The sequence below is a fragment of the Brachionichthys hirsutus genome, chromosome 11, assembly GCF_040956055.1.
Source record: "Brachionichthys hirsutus isolate HB-005 chromosome 11, CSIRO-AGI_Bhir_v1, whole genome shotgun sequence".
Taxonomy (NCBI): domain Eukaryota; kingdom Metazoa; phylum Chordata; class Actinopteri; order Lophiiformes; family Brachionichthyidae; genus Brachionichthys; species Brachionichthys hirsutus.
In genome coordinates this window covers 2,049,778-2,065,360 of record NC_090907.1, presented here as the reverse complement: position 1 = coordinate 2,065,360, position 15,583 = coordinate 2,049,778, and the positions used below count along the sequence as shown (strand labels likewise).

General features: G+C 42.8%; 4 protein-coding genes across 4 annotated transcripts; all 4 read left to right on the top strand.

Annotated features, from left to right (window-relative positions):
- Positions 1 to 634: 634 nt before the first annotated feature.
- On the top strand, positions 635 to 2,911 carry polr2i (RNA polymerase II subunit I). Its single transcript, XM_068745434.1, has 6 exons — positions 635 to 1,235; positions 1,379 to 1,433; positions 1,717 to 1,790; positions 2,104 to 2,178; positions 2,514 to 2,565; positions 2,667 to 2,911. Exons 1-6 carry the CDS (start codon positions 1,081 to 1,083, stop codon positions 2,727 to 2,729), a joined length of 474 nt encoding a protein of 157 aa, XP_068601535.1. The 5' UTR covers positions 635 to 1,080; the 3' UTR covers positions 2,730 to 2,911.
- Positions 2,912 to 3,708: 797 nt separating this feature from the next.
- On the top strand, positions 3,709 to 5,287 carry pglyrp5 (peptidoglycan recognition protein 5). Its single transcript, XM_068745482.1, has 3 exons — positions 3,709 to 3,977; positions 4,101 to 4,219; positions 4,360 to 5,287. Exons 1-3 carry the CDS (start codon positions 3,709 to 3,711, stop codon positions 4,566 to 4,568), a joined length of 597 nt encoding a protein of 198 aa, XP_068601583.1. The 3' UTR covers positions 4,569 to 5,287.
- Positions 5,288 to 6,360: 1,073 nt separating this feature from the next.
- On the top strand, positions 6,361 to 7,521 carry foxg1c (forkhead box G1c). The gene has a single exon (XM_068745704.1). The coding sequence runs from the start codon at positions 6,361 to 6,363 to the stop codon at positions 7,477 to 7,479; it is 1,119 nt and encodes a 372-aa protein (XP_068601805.1). The 3' UTR covers positions 7,480 to 7,521.
- A 2,946-nt stretch (positions 7,522 to 10,467) lies between these two features.
- Positions 10,468 to 12,380, top strand: snrpd2 (small nuclear ribonucleoprotein D2 polypeptide). The gene is made up of 3 exons (XM_068745441.1): positions 10,468 to 10,578; positions 11,154 to 11,333; positions 12,016 to 12,380. Coding segments are annotated over exons 1-3 (357 nt in total). The 5' UTR covers positions 10,468 to 10,576; the 3' UTR covers positions 12,191 to 12,380.
- The last annotated feature ends 3,203 nt before the right edge of the window (positions 12,381 to 15,583 follow it).

The window sequence follows — 15,583 nt, the reverse complement described above, 5'->3', positions numbered from 1 at the left end:
GTATTTCACAGAATCACACTGAAGAGAGTTAAACCCAGTTAACAATAGTCAACGTGCTTCTCGTGTTCCGTTCCCACCTTCTTCTCTCAGATTAAAAAAAGAAATCAAAACCGCTTTGACTTTTTAACTCATGAGAGACTGATCGAGTGCTGAGTGAAAATGTCTTGTTGGAAAAGATTACGTGCCGTTTCACACACCGTAATCGCGATGATGTTACCCACTCTAGGCACCGTAGCCTTCACAGCCATATTGCACAAAGATGACAGCTATCCAACTCACAGCGGGCCGCTCAAGTTCGGCACTGTGCTCCTCAACCAGGGAGGAGGCTACAATCGGGACACAGGCATCTTCTCCTGCCCCGTGGACGGCGTCTATCACTTCATTGTGCATATGTCTGTGTATGGATGTGGACATTGTGCTATATATAAAAATAGAGAGAAGGTCGTCTCTCTCCATCACACCTCTCTGCCCGATAAATGTAGCCAAGTGGCCAGTATCAGCAGTGTGGTCAAACTGTCGAAAAAAGACGACGTGTCGGTGAATGTCTTCGGGCAAGGTAAAAACGATATCTTTGCAACTGATGATAACGACACTGTCTTCGCAGGGGTTCGTTTGGGTTGATGAGGCTGGTGTTAAAATGAGCATATTCTAAAGAATTATGAAAGAGTAGCACATATCAAGATGGACAAAAAAATAGGACTTAATTTAGTTTGGAAAATATCAAACCAAATAACAAATCTCTTCATATAAGCTAAATATACAATTGGCATGCGAGATATGTCACCATTTTAAAGTTGGAATATACTATTTTTGGGTCCTATATTCCAGTGAGAATCCCACTGTTGTCAATAAACCTCCTTTTAAAATTAGTGCAAATATATTGTTAACTGGGCATTTGGGTTTTTTTTTTTTACAAAGAATGTGTTTTCTGGGGGGGGGGGTCGTCTTTGACATGACTATCATAATAATCTAAATAAAAAATACTGTAAGACTTTTAATCAGCGTCTGTTATTCCGTCTTCCCACCGCTGGGTAGCGCTGTCTCAGAAACCATTGCGCTAACCACATTAAAGTTTTGCGCATGCGCACTTGGACTGTTTTGAAGAAAGAAGCGGTCGGAGTAGCGTTACATCTAGTACGTTTCAAGGTTTACCATCAACGAATCGTTTTTCAGATGGATTTAGACTCCGGAACATACGAGCCCGGATTTGTGGGCATCCGGTTCTGTCAGGAATGGTACGTTTAAAGCCAAATAGGGCTGAGGAAATTCAAGCTAGATCGATTTGCAACGTTCAGGGTTAGCATTAGCGTGGGTGCTAACTCACCAGTCTTAGTATTTTAACCTGTAAGACACTAAACACGCTAACTTTGTTTCGCAGCAACAATATGTTATACCCTAAAGAAGACAAGGAGAACCGTATTTTACTTTACGCGGTAAGTAAATGCTTGTTAAATTTACGAAATATATAGTATAAAATATATCCTGCTCATGTTGACGTAGCCGTGGGGGTTTTTGAAGTCTGTCCCATTTGGGAGTGTCGCATCAGAAATCAGTCCAAGCGTGACAATATTTAGGCTTATTCCGCCCAGGCCTGTAAACAAGGTAAAGCCTCTGTCCTATAATGTGATGGCGTTGTTGCAGAGCTACCAGAATGTGGTTTGATTGATTTTTAATCAGAATGGCTGTAATAATTTCCTAAATGCTGTGTGTACTTAGTGCAGGAACTGTGACTACCAACAAGAGGCAGACAACAGTTGTATTTATGTCAACAAGATCACCCATGAGGTCGAGTAAGTAGAGAATCCACCATGTCTCATAAATAAAAACACCCCTTTGCTTGAAATTGACTAATATATCGCTCAAAAATCTTGCTTCTTCCCTTAATGTAGTGATGTGAATATTTTAAATCACTGTCAGCTATAGTTTGAGCTGCAGCAAAAATAAATCTTTATTGTCCACAAGAATGCTAAGTTCTAAATCAGTTACTTTACAGTTGATTCTGACTGACTACAGTACGAATATTTCCCGGTACTTTTTTTGTACGTTGGTCTCTTTAAGAGTTCGTCGTTTGTCATCCAGCGTCTTTCTTCTGTCTCCCTCCAGCGAGTTGACGCAGATAATCGCTGATGTGTCTCAAGATCCAACACTCCCGAGAACGGAGGATCACCCCTGTCCCAAGTGAGCTTCACCGCGATAAATGATCCTTCTCCATTCCCTCTGGAGACCCCACATAATATAACTATGATGTTTCATCTGCTTTAAGGCCAATAATTCATGTGTTGTTTGTTTGGTGCAACATTCAGTGGATCCTTCCTGGGAGGGGGGGGGGGGGGTTACAAAACTTTTCTTTGGCGCTATGCATTGATTAATAATTCTGTTAAAACAAATTTCTAGGTATCAATTGTTGTTGTTTTTTATAGGAGAACCTGAATGTGTGTTCTTCCATCCTTTTGGGTGTAAACTGTTAATTTATTGAGGTCCTGTTCAAATCGAGGTTCTGCATGTCTTCTCAGATGTGGACACAAGGAGGCGGTGTTTTTCCAGTCTCACAGTATGAAGGCTGAGGTAATGATCTTTATCAATGAAAGAGTTTCTCTGCGTTCACACCCATCATGAAAATGAAAGGAGGGTCTCCTGTTTTGAAAGTCTCCTGTTTCCTCTGACAGGACGCCATGAGACTCTACTATGTCTGCACCGCCCCTCACTGTGGACACAGGTGGACAGAATAATGGACAGCGACACTGTGGACGTCCCGTCTGCAGCTCAAATAGACCTCTGTCTTGTTGTTGCTGAGCAGCTTTGGGTTTTTTTAGACGGCAGTGACACCATTTGCCGATTTAGTGAATGAATGTTTTTTTACCCTGTCGTTTGTAATTTGGATTGATTAGAATAAAATAATATTTCAAATGTCTGATTATTTAAGCGTTCACTTTGGATCCCCCCATTCCTTTGGTGATACGGACACTTCAAGATACGATAAGCTCCATTTTTATGCCAACAGTCAACAAGACCTACGTATTTTTAATAATGTTTATTTACTCTGGCCACGTTTAACTCATTCAGTGCCAGCCACTTTCAGCTCTGCTATAGGCTGAGTTCCACGCATTTCCCCCGATTATCCAAGCCCCACAGAATGTTCTTTACTATGACTACGTGACCACATGAAAGATTAAAGTCTCTTTCATCCTAAAAAAGACAAAGTGTGTTCCTACCATTTTTCGTTCTGGGGTTATTGGCCGTTGAAGAGAGGCAGATTTCAATGTCTGAACGTTTGGGTTTCACAAAACGTCTTTAGACGTGAATGGCACGTTAATTATCGTCACTATGCAAGACTTGTTATACCAGTTGCTATTTCTGTCTTTGGGAACAGCATCATGATGACACTGCAAAAAAACAAAACATGTAGCTGGGGCCTTTAAAGCGGTTTCCGATCAATGAGAAGGAAACTCCCGCAGCTTTTCCGTCAGCGGCGAATGTTACCAACGTTGCTTCAACTTCCTGATTTTTCCATACACGTACATTCCAGACAACCTGTTGAGTAACTGTAGATTTGCTTCACTGCCCTCAACTCGATTGTGAGAGCAACCTGCACCCTCGTGGAAGAACAAAGCAGCGGCATGGTGGAATTCCCATGACCACGCCTCCAGAAGCACGGCTCCTCATAATCCGGCTTCCAGCCAGTCGTCGAGACCATAGCCTGACGGAGCTATGAGCCGTGAAGGTAGGAACAGACTTACCCAGAGGACAGGAAGGAAGAGTCAAAACTCTCTGGTCTTGAATATGGCCGTTGTTACCCGGAGCCAATGGGGGGCGGCTGCTCCTCTGCGGAGGGAGTTTTTGAAGGGGCCTGCACAGAGGGTGGTCATACACCACACCGCCACCCAGAAATGCACCTGCTTTGAAGAGTGCAAGAAGCAGCTCATCAGCATCCAAAGAGATCACATGACCAAGAGGCACTTCGATGACATTGGGTATAAGTGAGTCGATCCTGTTTCCTTTGCTGCTCAACTGTGAGTTCTGTTCATATGAGCAACGTGATCGGAGCGAATGGCGCTTCATTTCTAACGAGGTTCTCCTACCTCGCTGTCTGGGTGTTCCAGTTTTCTCGTTTCAGACGACGGGACTGTGTTCGAGGGCCGTGGCTGGGGTGTGGTGGGAGCGCACGCCAAAGGCTACAATCATGATTCAGTGGGGATTGCCTTCATGGGGAATTTTACCAGTAAGTTCCAGCAGGCACTTTGTCATTGTGGCAACAATGTGGGCAATGAAAGGACGCTGTTCCCACAGGCATTCGGGGTTGGTTGATCAAGCCTGGATACCACTAAACCTCACTTGATAATGGTTCTGTTTTCATTTCAGATGACACCCCAAGCACAGAGTCGTTATCGGCAGTTAAAGAGCTGCTGTCTGGAGCTTCTCAAGAGTTTTTACAGAAAGCGTTTGTCCTGCAAGGGCACAGAGATCTGAAAAGCACTGCGTGTCCCGGTGACAGGCTTTACGCTAAGCTACCCGATCTACTACCCGAGCCACGGGGCTGCAAGAGTCCCGGTCAAACAGCATTAATTTAATCATGATAATATATTAATATAGTATAATATAAAACCCTGGCGCAGGGGGGGGGGCTGTTGCCAAACTCAGGATGCATCTGAAGTTTTACTGCAAACATTAAAAGGAAAAGATCTGAGGGGATTACAAATGTTGAGACAATGTGTGCTTTCTGCAGGGCCTGAAACATTCCCAACAAGTGCTCACTTGTGCAGCTCAGGGATTACGGAGGGAGCCCCCCCCCCCCCCCCCCTCCATATCAAATTGACAGAGAGGATTTAATGGGAGCAGATTTTGTGTGTAGTTCCGGTCATCGAGTCTAACGTCCGCCCTATGACCTTTAAAACACCCGGTTGGATTAGTCAACAATTGTTGATAAATTAGCGACGATCAAATATTGAATGCAGATATGTTTTCCTTAATTCTTTTTTAATTTGTGTTTAGAATTGCCCATCTTGATGAGGTGTGTACGGCGCCCTGCATGTAAACATCTGTCAATATCAGTGGTCAATTATTTAAATGTTCATGTTGTGAAAATGAGTTTATACATCTTTAGTACATTTTGAATTCCTCTTCCTGCATTTTAGAATGAAAGTTAAATAGATTAGATTCCTCTGCGAGAAATGAACTAATTTATATCATTTTTTTTAATAAAGGGGAAATTACAAAATTGTGTTTACCTTCCAAACACCCTGTTTATGCGTGCAGGATTATAATTTACCAGAAAGGCGAGGAACTCTCTCTGTACGGGATTAAAATCATTTACTGTAAATTAAATTAGACATGAAAGCTTTATTTTCTGAATCAATATGTCTCATCTACATCTGATGAGATGAATCACACACACAAGGGAAGTTAATGCTAAATATAAGGACAAAAACAATGAAGTATTTATTTTCAATAATTTTAGAACAGTCAATAGAAATAATCAGGAATAATCAAATTTAATGAACATTTATTTAAGAATGTGAGCTGATTGTGGGCTTTTTTTATTATTATTCAATTGAAGCAATTACAAAATATATACCAGCCAGAAAATCGACATATATTAACAGCCAAGGCCCCTTTTGTGCGTGTCTGAGTTCTATCGAGTTCTATTTCATTTATTTACCCTATAATTGTATAGATTTATGCAGATCAAATGCATTGATCACAAAAACGTGTATAATGTTCTTCACGATCCAGACACTTGTTTTAATTGCTGCAGTTACAGATGTAGAAATAATTTTGAATTTTACACGACGCATGAGGGTGAAAAGAAAGACACGGAGAGAGAGAGAGAGAGAGAGAGAGAGAGCAAGAGCAAGAAAAAAAAAAGATAGACCTGCCCTGAGTTCAAGGCCCGTGTGAGAGAAAGTTGAGTTCCGTGAGTGTTTCGCTAAAACACCGGATTTACACGGGATGGAGACCACGTGGGCTCAGCTGTTCCTAAATATTGTTGATCTTATTTTTTTATTATTATTATTATTATTATTATTATTAAATGACACAATAACAGCAAGTTTCACTTAAACAAGATCAATCACATTTAGTTATTTTATTTTAAGGGGTCGGGATTTCATGACTCGGAGCTTAGCTCCGCCCCCAAATGTTCACTGTCAGTCTGAACGCAGTCCCGAAGTACTTTTTTTTTTGGAAAGTAACGTCTCTTATAGCCACTGTGACCATGCGCATTTGTTGCCATGCCAGCCAGTGAGTGTCTTATAGCTTCTCCCCCCACTTTGAATCTGCGCGTCTTCACGCCTGCGCGCCGCAGCGCCGCGCTCCGCTCCCATCCAACGAGCACGTGAAAGTAGCTTTTAATTAACCTGCGACATGGACCTCCGCAAGTCCTCCTTCAGCATCAGCAGCCTGTTGTGGAGACGCGCGGGAGTGACGCGCGACCGGGAGTGCCCTTCTCCTCCTCCGTCCCATCACGGAGCGCGCCCCGGGCTTCCAGAGGAAAACTTTGATAACGAAAAAACGCAGCGCGCTAAAGCGGCTTCCGAACCGGTGACTCCAGAACGAGGCGAAGAATCCAAGAAGGGCGGCGGAGCAGAAGAACGCGCTAAACCGGAGAAACCTCCGTTCAGCTACAACGCGCTGATCATGATGGCGATCCGCCAGAGCGCGGGCCGGAGGCTCACGCTGAACGGCATCTACGAGTTCATCATGGACAGCTTTCCGTTCTACCGGCAGAACCGGCAAGGGTGGCAAAACTCCATCCGGCACAACCTGAGCCTCAATAAGTGTTTTGTTAAAGTCCCGCGTCACTATGACGACCCGGGCAAGGGCAACTACTGGATGCTGGACCCCTGCAGCGAGGACGTGTTCATCGGGGGGGCATCCGGGAAGCTCCGGCGCAGGGCCGCGGCTGGCCCCAAAGCCAGGCTGGCCCTAAAACGGGGAGGGGGCCGCCGGGTGTCCTCCGACAGCGCGGCCGGTGTGACCGTGGCCGCAGCGGGTCCTTTTTACTGGCCGGTGCCGCCGTTTCTGCCGCTCCAAGCCGCACCTGCGCGCACTCACTTTGGCCCGGGGACCTACCTGAGTGCGCGCCTACCCGACCACGTCCACCGGATGGACGCGACAGACAACAACAGGTTTGTGCAGACGCACCAAGAAATGTCTTATATTGGAGTCAGCTGCGCGCAAACCCGTCGCCACCAGATGGGCACCGCCTGCGCCGCGTTCTCCGCGTCCATCCCCGCGTGCACGCTGCCGCTGCCGGATCCGTGCTCCTTTAACATGATCTCCGGACAGGCCAGCTACTTTTACTCTCACCAGATACCGTGTGGCGCAACGTTTGGTCCCCGCCACGGGGATAAGACGTCTGCGGGACAATTCCTACCCAAGGACAGTCCCTCGGACCGCGGAGGATGCTGCGGTGACTATCCGAACTACTGCCAGCGGGTCAGATCCAGCCCCCCTTCGTGGTCTTGGAATATGGAGAAGTAGATTTATGCTTATGCTAATAGATTCACAATATTGCTGGCAAAATAAAAGATACTGCAAAATGGCATATATTACTGCATTGAGTAGTGAAAGTACACTGAGCGACATGTTTTGCATTTGACATTATTAACTTATATACTGAAATATAATAATGTGAAACGATCATGCACCGTTTCCAAAAAAAAAATCACAAACTGATGTAAGACTGCTTATTTTAAATAATATATACTGAAGGGTCAACTCCATGTTTTTGTATTCATGGCTGTTTAATCTGCATCTGCTGAAACCCATGTTCTATATGTACTCCACTTTATTTTCCGTGTGTGTACTTATTATGTTGACATCAAAGTGGTGTTTGTGCAGTTTTAGGCGTGTCATCATTGAAATTATCCCTCTGTGAAAAATGTAAATTAAAATGATTAAATATAAATGAGTTTCTCAGTCGTCTGATGTTATTTCTGTATCAGCGTCCTGATTGCCTCTGTGCGAAAAATTCCAGCAAACGTAATTTTTTATTAAAATATTTTTGAGATGAAAAACAAAAAAAGGAATGCGCTACACGGGTAATTACAAATTAAGTGTTCAAATTACCAAATGTTCATTTTCAATTTGATTAATTTGGGATTTAAAATAAGCTTGAACGTTATTATTTATTTCACCTATATATATGCATTTAGCCTATTTCCCTCTGAAATTTAGATGTATTTGTAACTGTTAAAATTAGAATTCCAGGAATCGCAGTGAAGGTTTTATTTTTGACCTCCCGTGATCCCTTTTTTTCTAAAGATCAACAGTTGAAATGTGCAGCCGGATCTTTCTCAAGGAGACATCATGTTGAAACAGACGGAACTTCAACAGGTGACGCTTCCATCCTGATGTTATTGATCTGTCTTGTGTTTCATTGACATTGCTGCCTGTTAAACTTCCTCTCACCTCTCTCTGTTGAGCTCCCTGAGATATAAATTCATAAAAAAAAACATGTAGAAGGAAACAGATTAGAGCAGCTTTCTGGACCGTTGCCTCCTCCATACAAAGGAGTCTCTATTTCAAAAGACCCCCAGCATGTCACATTTTCAAGCCCAGTCACATAAAGCAGGCGGAGTTGGATCAGGTAACTTCACTGTTGGCAAACTCACTGTCTAGTTAGATATACAAAGATAACAAATATTTTCATTACTTAGCGTGAGTAGGCTACATGTGGTCGCAGGATGGTGAGCAGGAGGCAAGGAGCTGGGAATCAACAGGTATATGAAAATAGATGTTGATGCCCTGAAGCAGCAGTAAGAAGATACTGTTTGCACTTATTGATAAATAAAACCGCCTTCCTTTGACAGCTAGGAGCGATAAATCATCATTTGTCTGTGCAGATAACTGGTTTAGTATACCTTGGAGCAGTTTTTTTTGCTTCTGAAATGCAACAATAACAGGATTCTTTCCATTATTATCTTCATAGTAAATTGTGTTTTTTTTAGGAATATATTTTATCCTTACAGCCTGCTGATTTAAAGATTTTAGTTTCATTTCTGCTCTTAATTCTGCAGTGAAAGTGTTTTTTGATTTGTGCAGTCCCGTCATTGTGTAAGGCTAAGATTACAGTGAACAATTTAAGATGTACGGTAGGTTCTTTGGCTGGGTTATAGGCATGCTTCATATAGATGTAGTGCAGCTCTGGAAATCAATCCCACACCCTTGGCATCTCACAGCAGCACACAGGCTGCCATTATCCTCAGCAAGTGGCTTCCACAGGTAGAACTGCTATACCCTTTGAAATAAGGTGGGCAGGTTGTACTCTTCAAGGCGTCTCTCTGTCTCTTGCCAGAAAGCCAATCTCTGAGGGTCTCACTGCTGCGTGGCCTGTGTGTGTGTGTGCGTGTGTGTGTTTGTGTCACACACACACACACTTTTAATTCATTCTTGTTGTGTTAAAAAGCAAAACAAAGGCTTATCTGTTCAAGTCTGTGGTATCACTTTGGCTGCTACCTCTAGGTTCATAATCCTCAACTGCATGCAATAGTATTATTATTAGTAGTAGTGGTAGTAGTGGTGGTTTATTATTATGTATTATTAGCCATATGAGTCATAATAGAATAAATCTCTATTATATATATTAGTCACATGACTGAACTGTTGCCATTTAGTCTGAAAACACACTTTCTTGTGAACTAGCCGCCATATCAAACTAAGTCCAAATGGCTACTACATCAGACAACTACTGTCCTTTGAAATAGCGCCAAGGCTGGAAAGGGAAGTGACAAAGGCAAGAATTCCACAACTGCTGAACACGATTTCCTCTCAAAATTAGGACTTATGTAATGTCTGCTGTCGGCCACCAATTACTGCTCAAATTTGTGCACTCTGTCCTACTCATAAGATAACTTTATGGTGCTTGTGTTTTTGGTGTTATTTTTGTAAGTGATGAATTTAAAGTTAGTGAAGAATCTTTCTTATCTAACTTTAATTGAATTAATTGTATTGTATTGTAACTACACAAGCAAATCTTAAATATTTGCATCACAGGTGTATTTTTAAATTCATTAGATATATATGCAGCCTCATATGTAGCAAGGGTAGTGCCGGTTCCAAGTCCAGATAAATGCAGAGGGTACCAAGTACGGAGTGAATGAATAATGCACAATGTAAAGTGTCTTTGAGTGTCCAGAAAAGCGCTATATAAAAACAATGCATTATAATTATATTATTATTTAGGGTTACGGCAGGATAAAATATAAAACTTTGCCAGAATTAAGCAAAGTCAACAAGCTCAATATTGCATAATAAAAAACAATAATTTTGTACATGAAGTCGACTGTCCACAACTGCTATTATAATAATAATTGTAATATAATATTACAATATAATATTATATAATGTGAATTAGATACCTTAAACAATGATCACAAAAAAGCTGAAAAAAATAATAATCTAATATTTTAACGTATATTTCGATAAGTGAGTAACCCGGTAGTGAATATCGGGTTTCTTTTGTTTTACCCGGAAGTAGTTCTGTCCACGCGGGTCAAATAGAATCGTTGTAGGAACGAAGGCGTCCGGTGGAGAGAAAAGCGCTGTGATTTCGGACGACTGTTGAAAATCAGCAACCATGTAAGAATCGCTGACGATCAAAGATGATTTATTTCATTTCTCGGAACATGAATCGCGACGTTTGCTTATTACAGGGATGCTAGCTTTGTTAGCATTTCTGCCGGGTTAGCTGCTAGCTTAGATTAACCTCCTGTGTGTTTATTCTGGGTTCTGGCTGAACTACTTTACAGCCAGAACCAACAGAATGATAAAAATAACTAATACACCGTTCTCTATTGGTGTAAACCTCAATCAGGAGTCACAATTTCATTGTTTAAGTTAAATACAGTAAAGTGCGCCGACGCGTTTGAGCATGCGCCGTGTTACTACGTCACTGCAGCTTTGACGCATGTTGGGTGGAGAAAATAGTCTCCTATTTTTGCTACTTGGTGCCGTTGATCACTTGTGAACATTAGGAATGATGTGATACATTATTGTTTTTATCTGCTTTTAAATTATCAATATGTTTTATTTTATTATTTAAAATGCATATACAGTATCTAATCCCAGAGTTAACAAACTTTCTTTTTGCCTTCCACCACAAGAGTGGGGAGATTGTGCGATCACTAATTGTTTTCTTGTTGTCCCATTTCCAGGAGTCTGTTAACGAAGCCCAAATCAGAGATGAGTCCGGAGGAACTCCAGAAACGAGAGGAAGAGGAGTTCAACACTGGCCCCCTGTCTGTGCTCACCCAGTCAGTGAAGAACAACACTCAGGTCCTCATCAACTGCCGCAACAACAAGAAGCTGCTCGGAAGAGTCAAGGCCTTCGACAGGTACGGGACCCAGATGCTGACTTATCACGGGTTAGAGAGTGTGGTGTGGTGTTAACACCTAATATTTCACATCGCAGTATATTTACTAGTATCATTATTAGTCTTTGATCAGGATCAGAATCAGAAGTAGTTCATTGCCATTGTCAGTGAGGGTTCACAGACTAGGAATGTTTCTCGGTGAAGTCGTGCTACATCTAACAGTAATGACAAAATACAAAAAAACATACAAGTACAGACACATCAGCGGCAGCGGGAGTGGATACACAGATGTGTACTAGCAGCAGTAAACTAGCGTAATCACGCAGTGCAAATGGAACAGTGCAAGTTGTCAGTTGTATTGAAGTACAAATATATTTACTCTAATTTTGTCTAATAATAATTGATAACTCATTGTCACCTTGGAAATATGTTTAAACTAAAATCATATATCTGATTTGTTTTTAATCAGTTCACGATTTATGTCATTAAGCTTTGTTCAATCATAATAATAATAGTCAAAGGGTTTTTTTTATGACACTTGTTTCTAAATTGATGTACAAAATGTGCCAATAGCAGCTTCTTTCATGAAATCCAATAACTACCACGTGTCGAACGGGAGATTGTTGGACCCTTTATGACTGAATCTGTTTGCATGAGTGTTTTTTGTTTGTTTATCTCCACGCCGCCTTTGCTTTCGTTTCAGGCATTGTAACATGGTCTTGGAGAACGTGAAGGAGATGTGGACAGAAGTGCCGAAGAGCGGGAAGGGAAAGAAGAAGTCTAAACCGGTGAATAAGGACCGCTACATTTCTAAAATGTTCCTGAGGGGTGACTCCGTCATCATCGTGCTGAGGAATCCTCTAATCACTGGAAAATGAACTGGAATGCTCCTCTGAAGCCGTCATGACCGTGTTTGTTGGTTTTGTTGGGGTTTCTTTTCCTTCGGTTTTCGTTTGACGTTTACGTGTCGGACTGAACTGAATGGAACCATCCTGGAGTCTTTCAGACACAGGATTAACTGCTTTCTGTATTTTTCATTTTAATAATAAAACCGATGACTAGATTCCAGAGTTGTGAGGATATTATTTTATTTGGCCGTCAAAGATTCTCTACATTGAAAACATTACTGGAAGCCGGAGCTTCAAATCAGCATTAAAATTCATAGTTCAGCTTTGAATTGTTAAATTAGAGATTGTGTCTACTGTAAAACGGTATAGTTTATTATTTCTCTCTCATTGCATTCTTCATCAGATTCTGGTTTTTTTTTGGGGGGGGGGGTCTTTGCCAGCTTCCCCTTTTCCTCCTGCTGTCACTCTCCTCACTTCTCCCCTCAAGGCATCTTAGGTGTCGGCGTTGATTTCAGCGAGCGGCGCTCAATATGCGACAAACTGCCGTTTAAAGCTCCGCTGCATTATTGATGAGACCAGATGTGCTGACTGTCACTTCACACCCTCATCCCCGTCTCCATTTCGGGCCGCCCCCCCCTCTGACCGCTTTGTTAATTGTCTTAATAGCTCAACAGCTAGTATCACCTTACTGCTGCCAGTTGGCTCGGGCCGAGTCCTTTGGATTCTGATCATGTAAGTTCGTCTCTGGATTCTCCAGCATTTGGAGGACAATGTGGTTTTAGTTTCAGTGCAGCCATTGAAATATCTTTGATTTGTCAATTACAAAACTTCCCGAAAGTAGTTAGTCCTGACGACATATCTTTATAAACCACACTTCGCTTTCCTCAACGTCCCTTCCTGTCGTTCTGTTATCGTCGTATCTCATGCATCGTACGCTACAACACACCTGCATGCCTTAAGCCCACGCAGCCTCATTGAATACCTGCTGACTGGGGGGGGGGGGATCCTTCCGAGTAATGAATTTGAAATGGTTCCTGTTGCTGTTCTGCTGCAGGCAAAGCTTGACGTCGTACGAAGGTTCGTGCAGATCGTGTTGCAACGATTAAAAATGAGCCGTGAGGAAAGGGACGGCTTCGGAAGGCCTCAAAATCGTCTTAGTTTTTATAGACTTTAAATGTAGGTATGTAATTATAGCTTTAGGTTTTAATCATATTGTACATCTGCATCCAATAGCCTGTTAACAATCAGTGTTAAAAGCATAAAGATCAATAAAATGTCGCCGAAGGTTCGAGTAGAAACGAGTAAGACTAGAAATCAATTCAAAAGACAAACTTTTGTGTTGAGGCTGACATTAATCTGGCATTGATCATCAAACTGTTGCCATGGAAATGCTAGACCTACAATCGTCGGATGGAAAGAACTTAACGGATCTTTGTTTGGGGGGGGGGGGGCGCGCCCCTCTCCCCCTCCCCTGCTCGATTCCCTCCAGATGTTTGGGTTGGAAGCTTGAGCGATCCGTGAGCAGGAAGGCAGATGTTTTATTCAGTAGGTAAGCGATAAGGGGGGGTGAAGAAGTGTGATTATGATAGCGATCGGCCATGCATCGATACTCGAGGATCCGAGCAACGGGACACCGCGCGGCGCATCGATCAGGGGCCGGTAACCGGAGTGGCCGCCGCATTTTGTTTTCAAGCGGAGCCGCGATCCGAGTGTCGCAGCCCCGCCGGGCCAGGTGGAGAGAGAGGAGGAGGAAGAGGAGGAAGAGGAGGAGAGGTTATCAGCGCCATGAAAACACACAAACCTCCACGCACCTCTCTTTAAGGGTGAACGACAGGAACTGCAAGGTGACAGCCCAAACACGCGCATCGGGTGTGTCGCGCGCGCTCTTTACAGACACGCCCCGCGGAAGTGTTTAGCAGCACAAATACATTTGTTTTGGTAAATATGTTAATTCTATTTGGAACGTTAGAATGATTCTTGTTTTTCTGAAGTAGGGTTTGATTTGCCAGTTAGCGGTGAGATTTTACAACCCCCCCCCCCACGTCTGAAAAACGTCATTTTAAGTCACAAAATGTGATCGAATCGAAGATCAATCGAATTAAACACATGTATGATTTGATTAGCTAATTATATTGCACACAGCGGAATTAAATAGAGGAGCATAGTTTGAGAGACTTCTCCGTGTGATTTTTGTCTGTAATAAACCATCGCCATCTAGTGGATGATAAAGTAACGTGCAATCATTTGAATGTGTCAGATCTGATACAGATGTTGGCAGATTGCAGATGACAGATTTTGGTAATCAGACTGTCTCACTGAATTTGCACAATAATCAGATTTTCAAACTAATACAGGTTTGAATCCAGATAAAAAATTCAATTTCATGTTTTATCTTTCTCTATGTTGCTAAAAGACAGACAAACAAACCAACGCTGGCGATTACATAACCCCCCCCCCCCCCCCCCCCCCTCGGCTGGGGTAATAATAATGTTAATTCCTGTCTGGCTAACTGCTGCCAGCCTCTGGATCCAGACACTTTGAAGTTTAGTACTATAATGCTCTCCATTCAACCAGCAGTGGAGGCTGAGGCTTTCAGACGCTGCCTCGGGACTGGATGCTTCAACAAATCCTGGACTCTCTGTTTACATCATAGCCTCTCTACCGACTCAGGGATAGAGCGATACATAGAGGGGTAACTCAGTCCGGGAGACCAAGCACATCCATTTTGTCCAGATCTTAACGTTTCTTATTCAGTAGCTTTTTAGCTGCGTGTCTCCCATTTCTTTAAAAAGCTAAACAGAAGCTCTGACCACATTGCTGCCGCTTTGCTCCGAGCGCCAGGGCTCAGAGAGGCCTCCTTGTTTCTTGCCTTCAGGTTTTTATGCTTGATTAGCAGCTGCAGACACTTTTGACAGTCTCATGTCACGCTGTGGAAATGAAGCCGTGGTAAAGAGGAGGCGCAGAGGAGAAACCTAAAATTGCTGCAAGGCTGTCCTTAATTCTTTATGGGCTGCTTTCTGGGAACCGGAGCAGCTTTTTGAGATTGAGTCAACACAAATTAAACACCTTCACACATGTTTTGACCTCATTGGATCTGGTGTTAATACAGAAATGCACATTCAGCGATGAAAAATGGGGTCTACTTGACACTTTGAGCTTCAGTGGTCTGCAGAGTTAGCTGGGGAGATGTTAATAAAAACGGAGGAAGAACATTTGCTCGGAGCCGTGAGACAAGAGGCATATTGGCTCTCTGGATATGTACACAGGGCACACAGACGTAATGCATTCATGTCTCAGCCCTTCTGCCACTCCTGTTCTCATTTCTGGCCCATTTCAGACTTTTTCCCGTCTTCATTTTTATAGAATTATAAAGCATTGCTTCTGCATTTTTGTGAGTCATTCCCGAAGCTACTAAGGTTAAGT

Bases quoted from the DNA above. Each gene is read 5' to 3' on its own strand.
- polr2i (XM_068745434.1), top strand. From the start codon at position 1,081: ATGCGCACTTGGACTGTTTTGAAGAAAGAAGCGGTCGGAGTAGCGTTA. The intron at 1,434-1,716 runs GTAAGTAAATGC...GTGTGTACTTAG, and splicing joins ACCGTATTTTACTTTACGCG to TGCAGGAACTGTGACTACCA. The intron at 1,791-2,103 runs GTAAGTAGAGAA...GTCTCCCTCCAG, and splicing joins AAGATCACCCATGAGGTCGA to CGAGTTGACGCAGATAATCG.
- pglyrp5 (XM_068745482.1), top strand. From the start codon at position 3,709: ATGAGCCGTGAAGGTAGGAACAGACTTACCCAGAGGACAGGAAGGAAG. The intron at 3,978-4,100 runs GTGAGTCGATCC...TGGGTGTTCCAG, and splicing joins TTCGATGACATTGGGTATAA to TTTTCTCGTTTCAGACGACG. The intron at 4,220-4,359 runs GTAAGTTCCAGC...TTTTCATTTCAG, and splicing joins CTTCATGGGGAATTTTACCA to ATGACACCCCAAGCACAGAG.
- snrpd2 (XM_068745441.1), top strand. The intron at 11,334-12,015 runs GTACGGGACCCA...CTTTCGTTTCAG, and splicing joins AGAGTCAAGGCCTTCGACAG to GCATTGTAACATGGTCTTGG.
- foxg1c (XM_068745704.1), top strand. From the start codon at position 6,361: ATGGACCTCCGCAAGTCCTCCTTCAGCATCAGCAGCCTGTTGTGGAGA.